Source organism: Sylvia atricapilla, chromosome 18 (assembly GCF_009819655.1).
Source record: "Sylvia atricapilla isolate bSylAtr1 chromosome 18, bSylAtr1.pri, whole genome shotgun sequence".
NCBI lineage: Eukaryota > Metazoa > Chordata > Aves > Passeriformes > Sylviidae > Sylvia > Sylvia atricapilla.
Window position 1 is genome coordinate 11592902 of NC_089157.1, and position 24199 is coordinate 11617100.

At 42.4% G+C, this 24199-nt stretch overlaps 1 protein-coding gene across 1 annotated transcript; it reads right to left on the reverse strand.

Annotated features, from left to right (window-relative positions):
• Positions 1–713: 713 nt before the first annotated feature.
• SUZ12 (SUZ12 polycomb repressive complex 2 subunit) lies at positions 714–23524 on the reverse strand. The gene is made up of 16 exons (XM_066332414.1): positions 23074–23524; positions 20328–20374; positions 20171–20235; positions 15448–15516; positions 13877–13926; positions 12550–12635; positions 10961–11192; positions 10114–10216; positions 9839–9944; positions 8937–9114; positions 6412–6503; positions 6136–6279; positions 5376–5533; positions 3780–3978; positions 3173–3252; positions 714–2851 (listed from the first exon to the last, which is right to left on the reverse strand). Exons 1-16 carry the CDS (start codon positions 23378–23380, stop codon positions 2506–2508), a joined length of 2262 nt encoding a protein of 753 aa, XP_066188511.1. The 5' UTR covers positions 23381–23524; the 3' UTR covers positions 714–2505.
• Between the last annotated feature and the right edge of the window lie 675 nt (positions 23525–24199).

A 24199-nucleotide genomic window follows, 5' to 3' on the forward strand; every position in this document is an offset into this window, starting at 1 on the left:
ACATGCAAAAAGCTTCCCAGTGTCTGCCACTCCACAGTCACCAGCAATTCCTGACCTGTCCCAGGGCACCTGCAGCATCCAGCCTCTGCAGGCCCAGGGAAATCTAAACTTCACTCCATATAAACCAAATACTTTGTAAAACGTCTGAAAAATTGTCCTGCACATAAAAACAACACAAATCTCAGTTCTGTAACTGATAACACGAGCAATGTCTCATTTGCACTTCTATAAATTACAGTTCTGCAAAGTAAAGCACAACTTACATCCAGCTCAAGAATTCGAGTTCTACCCCAAGAAAGAAGAATGGAAGTTGTTTTAATCTGGCTGAACCCCTGGACATTCATGGAGATTCCTTAAACAGAGCTGTAACAACCTGGCAAAGGAGAACACGGATCCAAATTTGAAGTGATGCAGAAGAGAGTTTACAGATGCTGCTTGAGTCTCTGCACATGGAAGGACTGACACCCATCATGGCAGGTTTGGTATTACTGAACTTCATGTACAAAAGCTGATTTCAAATAAAACATTTAATGAAAAAACAATGGTTCATTTAAACAGCTGAACTTGTTTTAGGGTTTTTTTTTTTGGGGGGGGAGGGAAGGTTTTCTTTTGTTTTTACATCTGCTGTACCGTTCAAATTCTTTTTAGCCAGCCTACATGGCATCTTCGAAGGTACAAATAGAAAAGGCATCTTTATAAATAGAAAACAAGGGGATTTTTTCAGCTTTTATTATAAATTGACATGACATACAAAGTTTACTGAACAGAAGTAATTTCATTACTATTTTTGGGGGGATCACCAACTTTTTGTGCAAACAATGCTAGCCTTCTTTTAAGCATTAAGAGCATAACTGCTTAAGAAATGACATAAGCAATAATTCTAGAACTACATCTCCCCTAAAATAATCTATTTTTTTACATATGTGCACAGCTTTAGCAAATTAAAGCCAGAGAGAAATGCATGATGTACTATTCAGAGGCATAATTAGAGTTTGCTAAAACTCAAGAGAGCTGGCAATTCAAGGAGTCTGTAATGAAAAGCTGCAGTTTCCCTCTTTCCTATTTTGTACACAAAATCAGTGACTAAGAACTTAATACTGGATGACAAATCACATCCACACCATTAGTTAAATAGTCTCACAGTTAAACACATCTTAAGGACCATCAAAATCAGTATTTACATTTTATAAATTTCTGAAGACACCATTAGAAAGCTTATATACCCCTTCAACAAATAGGGAACTGCATCTCATGGTGATGGAATGAAATAAAAACAAAAAAAAAATACCTGTATTTACAGCAGCATTGTTCCTTTATAAATAAAGATTATGAAAAATGAAATATTTTAAGGATAATAAAAAATTGAGGTGATGTCACTCAACCACAGTGCTTGCTGGAATAAAACCCTTCGGTGCTGATACTGTACCAGTAGTGAAACCACTTTCCATTGGAAAAAATCTGTAAACGTATGCATAAAATGTGTTAACAGCAGTGCAAAACTGCTCAAATATAGTTTAGTCAGCATCGTAGTATCTGTATTGAATACAATACATCACAGAATACTTACATAAGAAGTGCAACACATTTTGTGGTCCAATTTTACAGTGCATTTTTCCCTCAAGAGTGGCATCTGGAAAGCCAAAGCTAAGGCAGGGGCTGGCCTTGCAGTCTGTGCTGAGGCACCCCGGGCCCTGGGGCTGCACCCCAGGCCTCTCTCCCTCTGCAGCTGTGAAATGTGTGATAAAGAAAGACAAAGGAGCTGAAGGTTCAAGTTTGACACGGAACACACTGGGCGGTTGATACATGGAATTATCCACAACCCCAACTGCTGGTCTAACCTCAAATGGCCACGGTGGGACTTGGCTGTGTCTGGAATGTCAAAAGCCAGGGTCTTTCCAAACAGGCACCAGACAAAGGAAGTGCTAAGTTCGCCGGCTTTGATAGCTTTTAGTGTAGGAAAATCTGATTTGTAATTCATGATCAATCGATAAATGATTTCAAATACAAGGATCAAGGTTAAACCGTAAATAGTCAGACGTTATTTTCACAAAAAGCTAACTGGAGAATTTCTAAATAAGAAAAGCAGAAACTGTATCCCAATTCCCTTTCCCTAATGTTTCACAAGTTCATGGTAGGAAAAACAGCCAGATACAGATGCAAAAATCTTAATATAAAAACGGTTTTACATATACTTAAATTATGTAAATTCCATAAAGTTCTTAAGACACTAATTACTAAAATTACAAAAAGATTTTTATATTGCTCTTCATGCTCAAACTCTTAGAATATTGTCATTACATCACCAAAACCAATATACATGTAGTACTTGCATAAGTAACTCAATAAAAACCCTGTTTAAACGATATCCTTGTTGAAATCATTTATTTCCACCCAGCAGTGCCTGTTTGGAATCTCTGTATCTCTGTGTGTAAATCCTTCTAGAGCTCATGCACCCTAGAACGTCACTTCAATGCTTGTCCGTTGAATGACAACTGATTTCTGACTTCAGAGCTTCTGCTTCTTGCTCTGTTTTGTGACACCTGAGATGCTTTCCACTTCTGAAATCCTCTCTCTCGCGGTATTTTCACTGTACCCATTTGCTGTCCCACTCTGCTCCTCGTTGGACTCCTCGTCCATTGGGGAGGTCGATTCTCCCTTCTCCAGCTTCTGCTGCATTTCCCGGAGCCTGGCCACAGCTTTGTCTATGGACATGATGCTGATCAGGTTAAAGTCATGCATGCTGACCAGGTGGAGCATAAAGTTTCGACACAAGTTCTTCTTAATGATTTTCTGTCCGTAATTTTCAACAAACAGCATACAGGCATGATTCATTTGATTGTCAGCAATAAACCTGCCGAGTAAGGAAGGCATCATCACACAAGCAGAACGTTTTCAAAACAAAAAACACTCTACAATGTGATTGATCAATGTAACTGCAGAGAACAGCTATTACACAGTCCAGTATTTTTTCTTTTCAAAGCCCAAACTAAGCTACTAAGCACATGAATTTCTTTAAATGCTTGAACTCTCAAAAGCTTATTACAAATTACCCCTTAATGACCCTTTCCTAAACAACTGAGCCAACTGAATTTTAAGTATTTAGTGAATTGCAATGCAAAATGATCAAATCTATACTATAATTTATGTTTCAGAACTAAGCACAGTAACATACCCGTGCTTCATAACATGAAGATTCCATAATTTCATCACTTCTTTCTCTCCTTCGTTAACATCAGAAAATTCTTCAATTTGCTGGAGATTGAGAGGAAGCACAGGAAAAGAAACAAACACACCCATCAGAAGTGCAAATCTGCTGCCAAGTAGGGAGAACATACCCAAAATTCAACTTACACACAACAACATATATAGAAAATTCAGGCTCTGCAGTCAAAAGTTAGAAAAGTGTAATTTGATTTAGAGACTTTTGATGATAAATTATATCCTTATTATATACAGCCCAAACACAGTTTGGGCTGTATATAATAAGGATATAATTTATCATCAAATTTATCATCCTGCTTCCAGCATCTCCTCTTTGAAGGAGAAAAGCAGAGCAGCCAATGAAAACTTGTTTGAATTCAAGGGGACTGAACTAAAGGCACACTTGAAAAAAACAAACTTTGACTCCATGAATTTCCACCAGCAGCAGCTCAGCAAAGTTTTCTGCTCCTAAAACACGGGATTTTCCCAAGGCATGCCCGACTGCTCCCTACAAACAGCCACAGATGATCTTTTAACACCCACCACCCGTGTAAAAACAGTGCCAAGGGGGTAATTACAGTGATGGTTTTCTCCCGAAGCCACTCGGGGTCCTTCTCGTCCTCGCTGTCCACCTCCATCTCCTGCGGCCGCAGGGGCAGGCAGGTGTCACTGTGGAAGTAGAGGCGGTTGTGGCCGCTGCTGTAGGTGCGCTGCTGCTCCACCTCGCCGTCCTCAGACTCCAGGAACTCCGACATGCTGGCCTTGGTGCGCTTGGGCCTGGGGGACAGGGCTGTGTCACTCTCTGTGACACTGCTGTGACACTGCGTGACATTGCTGTAACACTGCTGTGACACTGCGCTTGGGCCTGGGGGACAGGGCTGTGTCACTCTCTGTGACACTGCTGTGACACTGCGTGACACTGCTGTAAACCTGTCTGCTGTCACACTGCATCACACTGCGCTTGGGCCTGGGGGACAGGGCTGTGACACTGCTGTGACACTGCTGTGACACTGCTGTGACACTGCTGTGACACTGCTGTGACACTGTGCTTGGGCCTGGGGGACAGGGCTGTGTCACACGCTGTGACACTGCGTGACACTGCTGTAAACCTGTCTGCGGTCACACTGCGCTTGGGCCTAGGGGACAGGGCTGTGTCACACTGCTGTGACACTGCTGTAAACCTGTCTGCGGTCACACTGCGCTTGGGCCTGGGGGACAGGGCTGTGTCACACGCTGACACTGCTGTGACACTGCTGTGACACTGCTGTGACACTGCTGTGACACTGCTGTGACACTGCTGTGACACTGCTGTGACACTGCTGTGACACTGCTGTGACACTGCTGTGACACTGCTGTGACACTGCTGTGACACTGCTGTAAACCTGTCTGCGGTCACACTGCATCACACTGCATCCCCCTGGGCCTGGGGGACAGGGCTGTGTCACACTCTGTGACACTGCTGTGACACTGCTGTAAACCTGTCTGCTGCCACACTGCATCACACTGCATCACACTGCGCTTGGGCCTGGGGGACAGGGCTGTGTCACTGCTGTGACACTGCTGTGACACTGCTGTAAACCTGTCTGCGGTCACACTGCATCACACTGCATCACACTGCATCACACTGCGCTTGGGCCTGGGGGACAGGGCTGTGTCACACGCTGTGACACTGCTGTGACACTGCGTGACACTGCTGTAAAACTGTCTGCTGCCACACTGCATCACACTGCACTTGGGCCTGGGGGACAGGGCTGTGTCACACTGCTGCAGACACTCACACCTGTCCCTGATTCATGTGAACTATTGTAAGGTCTAGCGTGTAAAAATGTTGGGAGTGGGGGAATCTCCAGCGAAATAATCGCCATTAAAATAAATAATCTATTTAGTCATAACTGTGGAATTCAGTGCTGTGAACATGCACCTGCAGACTCACAAATCCCCACATTTCACAGCTCTGGTTTACAGATCAGAAACTCCTTTACAGAAGGAGTGGCTGGGACCTGGAATGGGCTGCCCAGAGAAGGGGTGCGGTCACCGTCCCTGGAGGTGTTTAAAGAAGACTGGATGCAGCACCCAGTGCCAGGGGTTCACTGCCAAGGCGGTGCCGGCTCCCAGCTGCCCTGACCGTGCCCAAGGCGTTTCCCAGCAGAGCTGGGCGTGGCCCAGCTGCCCACCTGCAGACCAGGATGTGTGTGATGGGGGTCCTCTTGACGGGCCCGTTGCGGCTGAAGGCGAAGCCGGGCTGCCGGTGGATGTCCTGCGGGTTCCCGGCGTAGGAGCCGTCGTAGCACTCGTTGATGGACACGTCGATCCGAGCACCTTTGGGGTGATACTGGGGCACAGGGGCACACGCTCAGCAGGCAGCACTGACACGGCACCCAGAGGTTTACAAAAGTAGCCTTTCAATTCTGAATACCCGAAATATCGCCTATCAATAACCTGATTCGGCTCTATACAGCTCTAAGTTTCCTTTCACAACACCCACATAGTTTTTTAACTCTAGAAGCAAACTGCACTAAAGCCTCCTTGCCCTGTACTATTTTACTGTTTTATATAAAACCACTTAGAACTAATTAAAAATAAAGGAAAGTATCAGAAAAAGATTGCTAGCCAGAACATTTCCATATTTCCTAGAGCTTCAAGAGACTTCCAACCTAATATAATTACATTGCTTTTTAAATCAAAGAATATATTGATGCAAAAGCAGTAGCTACATTTAGAATTCAGCCTCCAGTGGTCAGCATTATTTAATATATATACATATTTTTTTAAAAAAAAGAAAAATAAAGCCATGTAAGACACAAACATTCACAGAAAGCAGCCTCTAACCTGAAGATTCTGTTCCTACAGCTGGGAACAGAATCCCTGTGTTTGCAGTATCTGTGACAGACTGTACAGAGCTTCACAGTGCTGAACCACAGAATGATTACTTACAACGTAATTAAAGATGAACCTGCTGTGGCAGAGCTTCAGGTGTTTGAGTAAACTGTAGAGTTTCCGACAGTTCAGTGTGCACCAGGGGCAGTGCAAGTCGTCACGGGCCTCTGTCTGCTGCCTTGTGTTGTTGTTGTAAAGGAACTGATGCAGACAAAGGAACAGGCACAGCACAATTACCAACAAATGAGTTTCATTCGTTAACTTCCAGCCCCCAAAAACTAGGAAAAAAACCTAGATTCTAGTTTTTCCCCCTCTAATGATTATTGTCAATACCTGGTAAAATATTCGCAACTTCTGTCGAGGTTCATTTAACACATCTCTCTCTTTTCTTGTCTGAAGGTCTGTAGGCAAAGATTCTTTCACAGCTGAAAAAACCCACAGGTAGACACATATTTCTTTGGTGCAGAGGAACAAACATTATTTCTTAGCCAAGTATGGAAGCCCTGTTTTCACACTGCTGCATTCAAACACATCACTTAAATTTGATTTCCAAAGTTCCACAGGTCTCTTAACAGGCAGCAGAAATATAAGTAAGCACACAAAATATTTAAGTGAAACTTTAACCCTTGAACACTATTTGTATGTGTAATGGCACTGTTCAGTTGCTTCTGAGTCTCCTCCATACATTTTAATCTGCATCAGTATTTGATTTCATACAGTTAACAAGAAACCCCACCTAACTAAGCAAGTTTATAAATCTGCCTTCAAGAGAAACCAAATAATGACCCTACTTGTTGATGAATTGTGATAAAGACAGGAAAACAAGGCTCAGCTCTACTGACCTAACTTTTTGAAGATGCATTTATTTTCTATTTAATATTTTGGAGAAGAAAGGAAAATTTATCTTCTGTCTGTATGAAAAAAAGAGGTGGCCTGACACTTTAGCCTGCACACATTGGAGAAATCCCAATTTCATCACTAGGATTTAGAACTTTGTAATTACAGCAAAGTTTAAGCTGCCATATTAAGAAATCTGATGTTTTATTCCACTGGCCTGCCTTGGGAAATATGCCAAAGTACAATGACAACACCAAATTTATGTACCATTGGGAAAGATGTACTGGATTTTTATCAGAATCTCTGATAGAAGTTTTGTACAGTTTTCACTCCCATGGTATTCAGACACTGCAAACAGCAAAACCAGAACAAACAGCCTACAGTGCTGCACATTACACTACAATGTATTTGTGTAGAAGAGTTGGCTGTACTCCTTGGGAAGGTTGCCCTGGCTGTAATTTTATCAATTTACTGGAACATTTCGCTTTTCTGATGGAAGAAAAAATGGGTTCCAGGTCACACTGGCAATGCAGTCTTGCCATGTTCCTATTGCCTCTAAATTTATTACAGTAAACTACCACACACTTTCTGGAGTTAGTCAACTCAACTCATTTCTTTTGCAAGTCTGAGCACAAAACCTGCCTAACAAATTACAGTACAGGCCTCAAAGAAGCTCTAAAATACAAGGAAGCCTAGTACAAGGAAGAGAAAGCAGAACAATTTCTACAGCAGAAGCTCAAGGACCTCCCACATTCTGCTGGAATCACTTCATGTTTGTGTGTACTGTCACTCATCCTAATGGAAGAAACCCAAATGTCTGCAATCCCTATCTCAGGTAAAACACTCAATTCAGGAAACAGGCATCAGCCTTACTTCAATATTCTTGTACTCTGTCCAAAGAGAAAGGTGCCTGTAGGTTGGCTGAGGATGTTAGGGGTCATTCTAGACACTGGCTTCTGCACAGGTAGGGTGAAATCCTTCTTGCTCTCACTTTTTTATCTCACTAAAGCTCTAAAAGCAGCACAAAGAAGGTCTCACCATCGAGTTCCTCAACATTTACTGTAACACAACTGCATAAAAGCCACATTTGGAACAGCAGTGCTTCCCTCATAACAGCATTTCCCTTGCTGTCAGTACTCTGTCTCTAAACATCCCCAAACTCAGGCTGGAATGCCATTTTAGAGAAGCTCTCCAAAGCACTATCAGCTTTGGGGCCTCACTGCACTCCCCAGAGACTAAGCCTGTGGACAGAACCACTGCACCCCAGGTGATCACTTCTGCTACAGGGATCTAGAAGATTCCTTACTCAGAGTCCCAGTTCAGTTAAACACTGATCACTCTGAAGTAAACTGGGTGCCAGTGCAGAGTCTAAGTTTTCCAGATGTCCTTGTGCTGACAGCTCAAGGTTCTAACCCAAAGTCACCAACAACCGGGAATAAGACCAAATAAAGATGAGATCTAGGCCAATTTTCCTCCTAGTTTCTGTGCTGAGCATGAAGCCATAGAGGCTGGAATATCCCTCTGTCCCAGCCCCTCGTGCTCCCTGGCCTCTCTGATGGTGGAGTGGTGTGAGAAGCTGCAAAGTCCTTGCCTTAATCTAAACACTGCTTAGCAACAACTAAAACATCAGTGTTTTCAACATTATTCTCATCCTACATCCAAAACAGCACTACAGCAGCCACTGAAGCGAAAGTTGACTCTATTCCACCTGAAACTAGGGCACCTCTAAATGCAGACACTTAGAGAACACTAATTGGAATGAGCAGGGCAAACCAGACAATCCCAGAAATCCCAGCGATGGATCTTCCCCAGCGTATTTCACAGCAGGATTTACAAGCATTGTATATAATCACTTCAGTATTGTCCTGATGTTCAGCTTTTAACCTTTAAAAAAGTACAAAATATGGAATACAGCACAGCCCACCCAGTTTTGCTTTCTCCTGTTGAGAATTACCTGAAGCAGCTGCACCAGTGAGCCCAAAACACATAAGGGTTAAGCAGCAAAACCAAAGTTTGCTCACCTATAGTCTGAGCAGGTTTAACAGAATTGGGCTTGTTTTCTTGAGGGAGGCTTTCAGAATTTCGTGTTGCAAGAGGCTTAGCTATGGGAGCTGTAGACTTATCATTTGTGTCTCCTGTCCAACGAAGAGTAAACTGAAGTGTAGGTCCCTGAGAAAATGTTTCAAATGGAGGCAACCTCTGGAGAGTGGGGGAAATAAAAAAAAAACCCAGCAAAATAAGTGCCTTCACAAAAACAATCATGAGAAAATATTCAGAGAATGTAGACTGATGTAATTTATTTTAATGCATGCAAAGGACGATCAGGATAATTGAGATTGTAACTGTACTCTTACTATATAATTTGGATCATCTCTATTTTTTTGTAATTCTGTGATCATGTTCAGACAAAAATACTTTGCTACCATCTGGAATCTTCATGTTCTTCCCTTCACTCACAACTCACACTCTCCTGGACATGTGAGCATGACTCTGTAAGTCCATTCAGCCACTGCACCACTGAGTCTTGATTCACCTCAGTCAACAACTTCTCTCTTCTCAACCTTTCTTCCTACACTGATACATCCCCTTCTTTCCATCCCTACATTTTGATCAGCATTCTCTTAAGGTATGTACATAAGATCACACCTGTCTGGGTTCCTCTTTCTTCCCCTTAAATATTCTGCAGTTTGCTCCTTTTTGGTATGTCCATCTTGTTAGAATAGCATCTAAACTGCCTGATTTTCTAGGTCAGGAATTGAGAAGTCACTGAAAAGAGACAGCAGTTGACATCTGCTTGTATTAACAATCCAGTGTAGCCAAAGGTTTCTAAACTGAGAGCTAAATTAAAATGTGTGTCCATACATTCCCAAAGAGAACTATTTCCTGTGAAGACAGGTCTCTTGGCCAGTGAAACAATTCCTACCTTCCCATCCAGAATCGTTTCCCACGTTGCTCTTTTCTTGCTGATGGGACACTCTTCCATTTCCTGCATGGCCACTTCATATTCCCCATCCAGAAGTTGCAAGCGTCTGCCAAGACAAAATATGTATTATGTGTAAAAAACCTCTTTGGCTGTTTGTCTATTAAAATGCACTATTTCACAGTAATCAGGTTTCCAGAAATAAAAGGCATGTTTTCAGGCAAATTTATTGGACTAGGTCTAAATCTTAGAAGTTTTATTTGTTTTTACAATATTACCTGTTTTTATCAAATACGGTCATTTGTGCTACAAATGTCTTTTCCCCATCTTCACGATTTGAAGAGTTTCTTTTTCTTCTAGCTGGAAGCTCCTCATTGACATCTGCACATAAGAAATATGGTATTCAATCATTATATAAGCAGATTCAAAAGATCCAACAGTCTCTATGGACTCATAAATATAACTGGCTATTGATTGTGTCAGATGTGCCATATAACAGAAAAGGACAATGCAATAAAAGAATACTTAGCTTAACAGTAATCATATTTTAGGTATGTTCTCATGTATTTATAATTTCACTGTATTATTCTGTCAGCATAAAGAATTTGGGATTTGATCTTCCTCCTCTTGTGGCTATAAAATAGTGAGAAATAAAGTTTTTCATTCTACATGTACTCTCCAAGGCTGTAACGTTTGTGTTGTAACACATTTCAACAGGATTAAGAAAAACAACTTTAAAAAATTTATTTTTCTATCGGCTTGTCATTTAGTTTTGCTGAGAAACACTGACAGCATCCACAGTGAGTCAGTAATGAGCAGTGCTGCTGGAGGAATAATGACACCCTCAGCGACCACAGGGCTCTCACTCACTGCTCACCCTCCAAGTGTTGCCTCCTACCTTCAGCATCAGTAACGAGTGGCATTGAATTCACACAAAACCAGACACAGAGTTCCTAGCCACCAGCTGAATTTCAGCCCCATCTCAAAAGAGACTGCAAACAACCCAAAGCTGAATCACTCAGTTATTGCTGGCCCTTGGCACAGCGTGACCCACACTGCTCATCAGGACAACTCCAAGTGTGCCCACAAGAGATTTGCCCAAGCAGATCTGAAGGCTGAAGTTACCAATGTTCTCATTCGTTTCGCCGTTGATCAGTCCATTAAACTCTCTCCTTCCCGGGCGAGTGACTCGGAATAACAATGAGTAAGACTTCACCATATGGCTGTTGCTGGGTTCAAACTCATTGCTGGAGACTGCAAGTGATGGGAAGTTGCCTGGTTTGATTTGGCTGAGGTCTGGGTTTAAAGGCACCTGCTTTTTACCTGTAGGAACCTGTCTTATCGGACAACTGACATCCTGCAGCAAAACAAGAAACACCAGGTTCAGGGTTATAGACTTCAAAGTAAAGACAGTGACTATTTCAACTGATGTCATTTCTGAACCCTATTTCTTCTGCCAACTTTTGAAAATAAGCCTTGTAATAAGCCTTGTAAGCAGATATAAATAAAAAAAACCCTGGAACAATCCCAGATTTTAAGTGCAAACCCAGATATTTGAAAGTGTACATAAAACTGGCATTCTCTACCTCCTTCTGGCAGCAGCCATCCTTCTCTACATGCTTAAAATTACACTAACATGAGGGACTTAGAAAGACTGTAGAACAGTCATTAATACTAATTTAATTCTGTTTACCTGAAGAAAATAAGTGTTTTGGTTATATAAATTTTTTTTCAAGGGCCTCCTATTTTCTCCTTGCAATATTCCAAGTGCACTTTGTGCTATGGGTGAGATAAAGAACCACTTACCTAAGATTTGTTATATCCAGCTACCTCTCAAGGAGATCACTGAACAATGTGTAGAATTGGGAAAACAAGACAAGATGGCCTCAATACGAAACTTGCAGCAAAACATTTGGAAAAGCCACTAGCACCTCCTGATCTCACTACACTGACCCACACTGTAACAATTAACAAAACTGGCTAGAAACAGTACTAATTCTTGAAAACCTGTCAAATAAGCCTAGCATTAGGGAAGAACACAGCTCTGACTGCATATCTTCCCCTTTTTGGTTAAACTTAAAGCTTTACTGAGCTTCCCATATTCTCATAGTTGGGAACCTAATTTACCAATTCATGTGAAATAAGCACAGCTAAAACTGCAAGGAAATTCATAAATGCTTTAAAAATAAATATAAAATTGTTTATGATTTACAGTAGCTAAAATCTGCAATAATTGAAATCATCAAAGTAAAAAACAGAAAAAAGCAAGAAAGGAAAACGACAAGAGTTGGCAGATAACTGAGGAATTCAAAACAATTACAATTTATTCCTTTTTACTCCTGAACTCTGAAAGGCACAGGCTACTTTATGATTTTGGATTGCCTGGTTTCCTCAAGCCTCTGGACATCACAAAAGAATGAATACTTTGATGGTGTGACACACAAAAACTGAGGTAAAACCAGAAGTGGCTGAAATTCAAAGTGAGTGGATGTGATTTACAAGCTGAATTCAATCAACAAAGCTGAATGTTTTTTAAAACTAATTTCTCATAAAGCAGTGCAAAATCCATTAGAAAACAACTTGAATACATCAGTTATTAAATTTAAAGGCTGATTTCAGCAGAAGCATCTCTATGGGAGTATTCCTTAGGTATTCCAGAAGCAGGTAAACATTTTGCTTTAATGTATATTAACAATTTGTCAGATCATTTTTACCTTTCGTTTCTTGTGGCAAACTTTCACCAGCAGTACTTCCAGAGTTACAGAGTTTTGTTCATTCTCTGAGTTTTGTGATGGCTTATCTAAAAAGAAAAGTATTTTAAGTCTGAAAAAGTAAAGATCCATTCGATGCTATAAATCCATCTGTAAACACTTTTTAACCACAGGCACCTCCCAGGTACAAACACCTCTAACCACATTCTTAGGTTCAACTCCCCTCAAACTTACTACAAATTTCCACTTCAGAATATATCCTAATTATTCTCATATAAGCTGATTAAAAGGCACAGCTGATCTCCAAAGTTTAAAAAAGCAAGCTTGTTACCTTTTTCTAACAGAGAAAAATGTTATGGGTAGATTTAAAGACTGTAAAATACACTAATTACAGATGAGCCAAATTACTTTTCTCAATTTTTTTTCTTCACAGCTTGCAAACCTGAAATTTGGGGTTAAGATCCAGATGCTATCAGATGGGAAAACAAAACAAAAAAAATCACACCACCCCCCCTTAAATATTCTGCAAGGCTAAATAAATGCACAATAGCTATTAAAGGACTCTTAGACAAACCTGGAAAAAAGTCTCAGAAAACAAGACTTTGTTTCAGAGACTGCACAAAAAATTTCCTAGAGCCTGGAATCTTCAAGGCAGCTGCTGCCAGTGGTAAAATCAGCAATGGCAACCAAAAATTAGAAATATCATTTTTAATGGAAAATCAGAGTTTGGTCTCAGAGCAAAAGAACTCTTCATTCTGGTCGAGGAAGTTCAGCATTCTGACACTGAGAGGTAAATCCTCATGTGCTTGAAAGACACCATGGAATGACTTTGAGTCACTAAAATATGATTTCCATGGCTTTTATAATTGTTAACATGGACTTTCCTTCATTTCTAGACTCAACCTGACAAAATTTTTCTTACACTCCTACTTTAAGGCAGAATGAATCTTCCACCTATATTTGAGGGCTGAGGTGTTTTTAAAGCAGCTTCAAACCCCAAAGACACATTCCCAGAAAAATCACATTCCTGGGGAAGGAATCACTTTCCTCAAGGTCTGGTTCAGTTTGGATGGATAATGGCCTGAAGCATTTCTCAAAATCCCTGTTTTGACTGAAACCCTGAAGGCTTATCTCCTTAACATCACAATTACACTACAACATTTCTAAAGACTACTGAATTATGAGTAATGAGGGAGGCTGAACACGCAATTTAAAACCTGCATCCAAACAGCAAAGAGTAAAAACATTCCAATATTCCCCTCACACATCTCTACTAACTTCCAAGGTGTTACACAAATTAACTGTGGAATGAATTAATTGGAAAACATACCATTCTTATGGAAGAACCCAGTAAATGTAAGTTGCAAATGAGCAGACAAGCTAAACAGAAGGAAAAACAAAAGGAAATGTTAGAACAAATAATAAGTGTTTTCTTCCCACAGCAACCACTTCACTGCTGTTCAGTAGAGAACTCTACTGATCCAGTCCATCCTTTGAACTCAGAAACTGCTGGGATGCAGCAGCTGCAGTTGATGCAGAATTGACACCAGTTTTCTCTTTACAGACTCATTCCCTCTGTGCATTCTGTGACTTGAGACATTAAAAAATATTAAATACTGCAGCAGAGGAACATGGCCTGAAGACAGGAGATGTTGCCTTCACAGCAACAGAGTTCAGTTTTGGTGGAAATTTTCTAGAATTTCACCCTGAACCACGAGCTTGGTGTAGATTAAAAGAAAACAAAACCAACAAGTATTTTAAGCTCAGTAATGAGAATTTTTACAAGGAGGAACCTGCATCTTTAGAAATAAAGACTATCAGTTACATCAAGTCCATATCATTCATAGCATATACAATCAAAATAAATAATTGCATCTGTTTTGTTTCACAGACTAGACTATTCTGCTGACTGTGGACCCATCTTATTTCAGATCATAAAATTCAGGGCATATTTCCATTTCAAAACAAATATTCGTAAATCTAGATGAAAAAGGGTCTCAAACCCAGGTAGTATTTCCAAAGCACACACTGAACAGAATACAACCTGTCCCACTACACCAGCAGACACAACTCTGTGCACCTTCACAGCTCAGGCAGAGACAAGCTGACACTCCACACTTATTTTTAAACACAAACATTCCCAAGAGCTCTGAAAGGATCAGTGGAAGTGCCCAACAGCTCCAGCATTCAAAGGACTCTGTCTGCACCAACTGGCATCACTCACCCATGTTACCTTTCCACACTAAAGCACATTTCTGATCGTTTTGAAAGCACAAGAAAACAACACACACAAATCAATATTCCATGTTGTTTCAACCAAGCAGCTAACCATAGTATATGGAGCAAAATATAATTAAGAAAATTAATATACAGTAAACCCATAAAAGCTCTCAGAACACAAAACTGTAAGTTTGTTTCAGATTACACTGAAATCTGAAACAGCTGCCTCTGAAGCAGTGAAATGATTTGTAAACACTGTGGGGAAAGAACAGGTTAAAAATAGCAAGTGTACAACAACATAAACTCCAAGTAATAAAGCCTCATGATATTTTCCCAAATCCACTTCATTTTTTTAATTCCAACTCACAGAGATTACTCACTGACACAACTGACACACAAACAAAGTGAAGGCAAATACCTGTTTGAGGTTTCTATACACGTATTAAGAAATGTCACAATTAATACTGAAAGTTTCTCCCAATACTGCTTTTCTCCAAGTGACCAGCACAAATATATATACATTTTAAGATTCTGGAAGCAGCATTTCAAACAGCAACTGCCTTGCTTCGAGTAATGACTCTTTATCTCTTGCACTTTATTAGTAAAAGGAACTTTTGATTCAGCCCATGCATGTACTCATTTGTACCCACACACACAAATAATTACACAGCAGGACAGTACCTGTGAGATTCTTGCTCTCCCTTCATTTTCTCTACTTTTGATAACATGTCATCTACTTTGAATGTTTTCCTGCGAGGAAAAAGCAAAAAGAACAGTTTTACACAGCCACCATACCCACAACTCAGAGCAAGAAAATGTATTCAGCTGAGCTTTGACTTGATTTTCCACCTAAAACTGTCCACATATAACATTTTAGCTTTCTCTTCAGGAAACACCCTTTAGATACATATATACTTTTTTAAACCTAGTATCATGCTTGTGTCATAAGGGACACAAGTGCTTCTCAAGTAGTATCAAAAATAATACAATGAATTAAACCCAGCCCTTGCAACAGTCATCCTACTGTTCCTGAGAAGTTTCATTTAACAGCAACATATTAAAACCCTTGCAGGAACATGTTTAACCACATCTCAGCTTTGTCAAAGAAAACCTTCCTGTTACTGACACTTACACATACCGGGAGTTGACATATCAGCCCCTCCACCTTTACTATTTTAATCTTTACCATAAAATGAAAAACACTTTAAACCTTATAGGACAAAAGAGTTAAAAGCCTAATTAAAAAAAAACCCTTATTTCTCCACACATTTCATTAAATGAACAGAATGCAAAGAGCAGTGCATGTGGAAGCTACCTCTGAGCATACTCACAGGAAATGGGACAAGGACAACCAATGACAACAATGTCATGGAGAATAATCACTTCAAATCTCTCCTGTCTGTAACTGTGACATCAGTCTGTTCATGCTCATATGTTCAGCCTGTTGTACCATCCATACAATCTCTGCTAAATAAAGCTCACTCATGAGCAGGAGTGATTCCACATCCTACAGAACAGGCTTCCCATTTTCCATTAAGGGCAAGTTAACGTTTGGATCTAGATGGCCACAAAGCTGCACTTGACTGCAGAGTGCAAAGGCACCTCTCCTCTCCATTTACACCTTAGAGAAACGGGCAAGAGGAACAAAACCCACTGCCAAACACTGGGTTTCCTGCAGAAAACACCAGCACACCCGGGGAAGTGGGAGCATTTGTCAACAGCAATCCCCTGACTGAAGATACTGATGTCACTGGGCCCACAGTCAGCACGTAGTGCTGGGAATGATTGAGTTACACATCACATGGTGCTTCAACAGCAGCACAGACCACAGGGCTGCACTCAGATAACCAGGAGAACAACAATTATGGTTTGTGTAGTAAACAAGCCCTGATTCAACGCCCGACTCAGCCCAAGAGTCACACGTGTGACAGACTGAAGAACTGACTCACCTGCACTGAAATGTGGGGTTGTTAAAATGAGCGCTGCAGAGCTCGATTTTAAAGCAAGAGATGTTAAAAACAGAGCAATTTGTTAAAAGTTTCAGATTCTAAGGTAACTGCTCTGCAGAACAGCAAATTTAGAGGGCTTTCTCCAAACTGAGGAATGGCTTAAAACAGATCTAGAGCAAAGTTATGCCATGAGCAGAATACGAGCCAAAAATCAGCTAAGAGACAAACATGATCCCAGAATGGGGCAAATTTAACAACATTACATGAAACATACTAACTTCTGACACAACCTGTATTTAGTATGTGACCATCATTGATCCATAAAGAACAGTGCCACAACCTTTGCTAAATCCAGACTCGGATTAGTCAAAACAAGAGAGCCCTTGTAAAAAAAAAAAAACAAAAACTTTCAGAGAAACTAAAAATAGCAACCAATAAAAAATTTTTGCTTTTGAAGTTAACGTGTAAGAGGAGAAATTCCTTTAAAATTACTGGCTATTTATGTTACCATGTTCCCATGCAAAACAGACAAAATTAAGTTTTTGTAATAACCATCCCTCACACTCAGAATTTTCAAGACAGCATTTACTTGTGTAACAAGTACGTGCATCTTGTGCATTCCTTTCTCCACCCACTCTTATTCCAGACAAGAAAAGTAATAATTAGCAAAGTATTAGGAGTCACAACATAGCATGCCATTATTTTGCCAATAAATAATATAATTATTCCATTTTATCTAAACACTGTATGTGAAGCAATTTTATTAGCAGTTAGTAATTTATTTCCAACACCTTCATTTGGTCTGACAATATCCTAACACCTGAGGGCAGGCCCAGAGACACAAAGTCCAGTTCAGCTCCCCATCAAGCACCAGCTGACCATCACCTCTCCAAAAGCAGCAATTCAACACCTTTTTGGCCAGGTAGACACGTGCCCATTCACTATTCCCTGTGACCATTCTCCCGTGCCCTAAGCATTCCAGGTCTTCTGAACACTTGCTCAGTATCAAACATGTGGAGCAATAGGTGATTTTCTGGTAAAAATGCAGTTTCAGTTCCCTACCTCCACGTGGTAAAGTCTGTCTGGCATTTTTCTCAGACTACCACAGAGCTGGAGGTAAAAGATGTGGAGCCACAGTTACTATTCTTTAAGTAAGGTCTATTCAGTTTGGAGATCAGCTCTTTATATTTGACTTATGATACAGTTTGCTGAAATGGCAATCCAAACAATTACCAACAATTTAACAATGGAAACATTTAGTTATTCCAGGGGAATAAATTAATGAGTACTTGTAAAGTCCACATAAGCAGGCTAACAGTGAAGCAGCTCCAGAAAAGGCTTCTTTGCAAAGAGAACTCTACTAACACTTTCACTTTAGTGAAATGAGAACATAGATTTTTCTTAACATAAACCTCAGGATGATCTTCTCTAGTTCAGATATTCTCTCTCTTTTAGAGTCTCTTTTTCACCAAAACAAGATCATGGACCCTAACTACTTGTGTTGGATGAAGAACAGTGATCCAGGTCTTGTGCATATCTGTAAGTATTTACAGCACAGACCAGCAAACAGGGATCCTGCTAACCCCCTGAGGAAGTGCAGTTCAGACTCTCTGGCCACTCCAAATCCAAAACTGCCTTTAAATTACACTTCTGTGGGTTCAGGTGGGCTGAAAGAGGAGGGCCACAGCACGGACTGAGCAAGGAAAGGGCAGAGGGAGCCCAGGGGAACACACTTCACTGTTTCTTTCTGGCTTCTTCCCTGTCAACTGTGCTCGCTCACTTCTGTTGCATTACTGTGTTTTTATAAAGAAAACACACTGAAATGTTTTATTTGATCTTCCTAGACCTAATTACCAGCATGACTTCAGTAAGTCAGCATGGTCAGAACTACTGAAAGAAACAGCTGTAATCCATCTGTTAATAGAACACCTCCCAGCTAAACTCAGGGCTCTCACACAGAATGTTAAGGGAACTGGTAAAATGTTTCAAACAGAAACCAAGCATTACTTGTGCAGCTGAATCAACTGGAATCTGGAACAGTGGATAACAATGCACAGGCAAAGAACTGTCCCTTACTTCCCAGCAAATACCCAACAGAACTCCTCCAGGTAACATACACATTTCAATCAATAATGCATTAATCTAAATTACATGCAAGAACTTACTCTAGTGCAATTCTAGTTCCAAACAAAACTAAACCATAAAAACCAAAACAGTCTGAAAATAATTTCTTAAATATCCTTTCTGACTTACTTTAAAATATGCAAAAAAATTTGGGTAGCTTTTATAAGAAAAAGTAAGCTGTAACTTCAAGCTCAAAAAAAAATAAATAAAGCTGATCATTACGTGTCCTAAGTCCTTGAAGTTGTGTGTTATGGATTCAGCTTTAAGAAAGTTATATTGTGGCATTAAAACTCATAGAGGAACATTAAATAATATCCAAGAGATCCAATAATGCCCTAAACAACTCCTTTAATTTAACTAAAAATATGCAAATTCTATTGATCAACAGATCATGCAAATATTACCTCCCTTAGATATAAATAGGAAGTTTAAACTAGAATTGTCTGCATAATCACATTTTGTTGCATATTTGCTGTACTTAAGTCCCACGGCAACTGTTTCTAAGCAATAAGAACTTTGGTGCTAAAATATTTTAAACTAAATGTTCAGGTTACAAAAGAAGTCTAAACTGTAACAAAGGATTTTCAGCGAAGGGGAAGTAACTGGAAGGGCCTTGTGATTGTTTCTGCTAATAAATAATGTACAGTGCACTTGTCCCTCTGCAGTGTTTCTGTGTTTTCAGGCCCTCTGACAGGCAGCTGTAGCACTTCACATGACAGGAAGGACCATTCTGCAATCTCAAAACTGAAGCCACTTCTCACACGTGTTCAGAGCAAAGCAACCTTTTAAAAGGATTTTCTGGAGTTCTTCTAAAATGCTATAAACAGACCTGCCTTATTTTCCAGCTTTTAAAATAACTACAGAAGTAACTACTGGATTCTTTCAAGACTAATTTAACAAAGCAATAGTTTGGTATTTGGGTTTTGGCTTTTTCAAAAACAAGTGGTGAGGTTACAGTTTAAAATACAACGTTTCCTATGATTACGATTGAGCACCATTGATGATTACAAGAGCTGGGATGTGACACAGTTTTGTTTGGTATTTTTATTACTTCTCCTCCCAAACAGAAAACAAACACGGGTAAATTAGTCAGGATTCTGCAGATAGTTCTCCACATTTGAATACTCCCAGTATCCACAGAAGTCACATGGATAAAGCTACACATACACTCAACACTGCAAAAAAATCTCTCAGGTCTCAGAAATCAACTGTACACTGAAGTATGCATTTTAAAGTTCTTCAAAAAGAAAACAGGAGGTCACCCTCCACTGCTTTTTGGACTTCTGCTACTTTGTGAACATTTTAGGATTACTTTACAAAAACAATTTTACCTTTTGATATTTGTTCGGGAGTTTCTGTGGGACATGTAAGTGAGAGTTCTGTGCAAAAATATTGGCTGCAGGGGGGAAAGAAATAGAAAAATGGTTATGCTTTAGTCAAAATTTTCTACAAGAGCAAAGTAAAGGAGCGATAAAACCAATTACTCACTGCTATCAGATTCCGGGTGCGTAGAAATCTGTATATCTGTGTTGGCTCTAAGAGAAAGGAACAGGTGTTATCCAATACAACTCACACCTCCAGAGAGACAGTCTTGTCGTGACAAAAAGTATCACACTTAGCACGGCAATTACTTCGAAACAATTACCACAGAGGCCATTAAGTGAGGCATCACAGTGTCCCAATAACTCCAAATTTCCACATTCAAGGTTACCTCAGCACCTCCACAACACAAAGCAACTTCTCGTTTAAGGTGCCACAAATCAGGGGTCACAACCCAACTCTGACTGCTCTTGCTGTCCACAAAACGTGTCTCTTACAGGCTTTATGTCACTAAAGGGCAGAAAAAACAGCTCAACAGATCATAACCTATGGTCATATAGATAAGTTCTCCTCGTGAAGTTCATGAGCACATCTGCTAGGACACCAAAACAGCACAATAAATTTACACAGTCAGACAATGTGGATTCTGATTGCTTTACACTTCTGGCAAGTACCAAGGTCACCTGCAGCAGGTACTGACACAGGAACAGGAACTGTCACTTGACTATGACCCATTATGGATCACTCTAAGGTGGGAAATGAGTCTTGTTTTTAGTAAAGCAATTACTATTCCCAGCTGCAAAAGGAGAGAAAATAACTCAGTTGTTCACAAAATGGACACTAAAGCACAGCATCATCTCAAAGAGGTCTCAGAATCAACGTTCAAAGGATCAAGACTTGCCTACAGACAAGAGGAAGACCTTTAGTTTTAGTTTAACCAATTAAGTTAAATCAAGACAAGAAGGGTTTTGTCTGGATCAGGTTATTTCTAAGAAGAATTCCAAACTAAATTGAAATACACCGTATTTAAACTGAAATAAAACCCCACTACACTAAGTAACATCCGTAAAAAACTTATAAATGACTTGATAAACACATCAAGTGGAGAGAAAAAAGAACAGACAATGTATTGATGCCCATGCTAAGGCTGGTAACACTCCATTCCCCACATAAAGAAAGTTTATTTTTAAAGAAATACAAGATTTTCTTTTCATATGACTGCAAAATATTTATTTCAAATAGCTGGAAACCTTATTGTGTGGAATTCTGCAATCAGAAGTAGGAAAAGGACAGCTTTTTGTATCCTTTACCCCTTTCTAAAGATATGATTCAGCCTCATTTCTACAGACACAAATGTAAGACCCCACAGAACTCTTAGAGAAGGAAATCTTGAGATGATCACAGTATTTCCTCTCAGAAGCCTGATGAAAGCCAGTGAAAATCTACTTAATGTAAATTACCACAATAAAATCTGTATATTTCAAATCAAGATAAAAGAAAGAAATTAAGATATGTGCACCTTGCACAAAGTGAAATACAGAGTAGTCACAACTTTGAAAAAGGCATCCCAGGTTTTTCAGTCTCAAAAATCCCATGACATAATTGTAATTTCTTAATGTCTGAAAACACTGTGGTACATTCACAAGGATGTAATTTCATTTAAAGGCAACACATTGCTGCTTCAACATTTGTTTTCCCAAGTGGAAAAATTCTGAAACGCACTCCTCAACCTGCAGAGAGACATATGTCTCACAAGTCTGTATTACTCAGCAAAAGCTTAAAATAAATCTTTTATCTTTTCCTAGCACATGACCTTGAAAAGGGACAAAAACATTCGGGAAGAATGTGATTCAACACTACACACGTTAAGATTTTTTTAAATGCAATATTTACTTACTGCAGTTTTCCCATGATATTCGCACTACAGGGTTAACACATTATGTATATATATAAAAATATATGTATATCTGCACTGTATCGTCCTTCTGGTCCCCACCTGCTCTGGGCTTCCCTTGTCTGACACACTGAGCCACGGGCAGAAGAATTTTTTCCACCTCGGGCACTGACACTGAGCAAAGCTCTTAAAACTCAAGGCTGCCACTGGACCCATTTGCAGCACAGTATTTACTGAACACAGAGTTGTTAAAAGGACTGAACGGCCACACACCAAAAAACTCCAACACCGTCTACAGCAAGCGTGAGCACTGACAGCACCAATCCCAAAACAGGATCATCTTCCAGGAGGGCATTAAAGATTCCCTTCAAATCCTGGCAACTGCACAGAAATCTTTTAGAGCAACTTAAGTTGACCGCTACACCGTGCTTTTAAACCAGATTGCCACGACCAACTTTCTGGTGAATTCAGGGGGATTCTCTTCCCAAGTGGAAGTGCCACAGGGGGGACGCCTGGGTCGCAAAGGTCAATTTCCAACAGGAAACCTCAGCTAAGTGAAAATTATTGCTAAACAAAGGAGAACCAAGTCCAGCGAGCTCCTCATCGCGCCCTGTGCCCGAAGGCGCTCAGCGGGCCGAAGGGGAACGGGCCCCTCGCCCCTCAGCGCCCGGAGCCGCCAGGGGCAGCCGGAGGAGGGAAGGGCAGCAGGGCTCGGAACGCCTGCGGGGAAGCGCTCTGAGAACCAAGTTCACGGCTGGGCGCGGGCTCACACACACACACACACACACACCCCCTCGCCCTCCGCCCGCGGGCCCCGGGCGCCTCCGGCCTCCCTCCCGCAGCCGGCCCCGCTCCCCGCGCTTCCGCCCGGGCCCGCTCCCTCCCTCGGCCCCCGGCCGTGTTTACCCCCGGAAGCCCCTGCGCCCCACAGCCCTCCCCTCCTCCTCCCGCCCTTTCCGCGGCGGCCCGCGCCGGTCCCGCCGCCTCGGCCCCCGCTTCCTCCGGCGACCCGGTGCTCACTCTCGAAGGCCTGAAGAAAGAGGTCGTGGTCGGCCTGGATCTGCTCCATCTTCGGCTTCTTCACGGGGGGCAGCGCCGCTGCCGACGCCGCCGCCGCCGAGGAGGCCGAGGAGCCGCCCGAGTACCCGCCGCCTCCTCCGCCGCCGCCGCCGCCCGCGGCACCGCCGGATTTGCCGCCGGGAGCCGCCGCCGCGGCGGAGCCCCCGAACCCGCCGCCTCCTCCGCCGCCGCCTCCTCCTCCTCCGGCGGCGCCGCCGGCGGAGCCCGAGCTGGGCCCCGCTCCTCCACCGTGCTTCTGAGGAGCCATGGGGGTGGCCCCGGGCGGGCCCCGGCGGGACGGAGACCGAGCTGGGCGGGCAGGGCCGGCCGGGGCGGCTGCGTGAGGCGGGGGGGGGCCGCGCCGCGCTCCAACTCCGCCAAGTCTCCTCCGCCCCGCTCCCCTCACAGCGCCGCGGCCGCCGAGCCCGACCGCCGCCGCGCGCCCGCCCCCCGCGCGCCCATTGGCCGCGGGGATGGCGCCGCGCCGCCCCATTGGCCGCCGTCGGCCCCGCCCCCGGTGACGCGCGGATGGTTCTGGAAGCGTTTGGTTGGTCCGCGCGCTCGGCGCGCGCCCCCCCCACTCCCCGCCTTTGAACTGAATTCGCGGGAAAGCGCCGCTCGCGCTCCGGCGCGGGGCATGATGGGAATGGGGGGGGGCTCCGCCGGCCAGAGGGGCCGCCGGCCGGACCCGCCCTCACACCGCATCATCGCCCTCACACTGCATCATCACACTCACACCGCATCGCCCTCACAGCGCATCGCCCTCACACCGCATCGCCGCCCTCACTCCGCGTCACCCTCACAGCGCATCATCGCCCTCACACCGCATCGGCCTCACACCGCATCATCGCCCTCACTCCGCGTCACCCTCACACCGCATCATCGCCCTGACACCGCATCATCGCCCTCACACTGCATCATCACACTCACACCGCATCGCTACCCTCACACTGCATCGCCGCCCTCACACCGCATCGCCCTCACACCGCATCGCCGCCCTCATACCCCATCGCCCTCACAACGCATCGGCCTCACACCGTATCGGCCTCACTCCGCATCGCCCTCACTCCGCATCGGCCTCACAGCG

Bases quoted from the DNA above. Each gene is read 5' to 3' on its own strand.
- SUZ12 (XM_066332414.1), bottom strand. From the start codon at position 23,380: ATGGCTCCTCAGAAGCACGGTGGAGGAGCGGGGCCCAGCTCGGGCTCC. The intron at 9,945-10,113 runs GTAATATTGTAA...TTGTCTTGGCAG, and splicing joins ACCGTATTTGATAAAAACAG to ACGCTTGCAACTTCTGGATG. The intron at 3,979-5,375 runs GTGGGCAGCTGG...CCTGTCCCCCAG, and splicing joins ACACACATCCTGGTCTGCAG to GCCCAAGCGCACCAAGGCCA.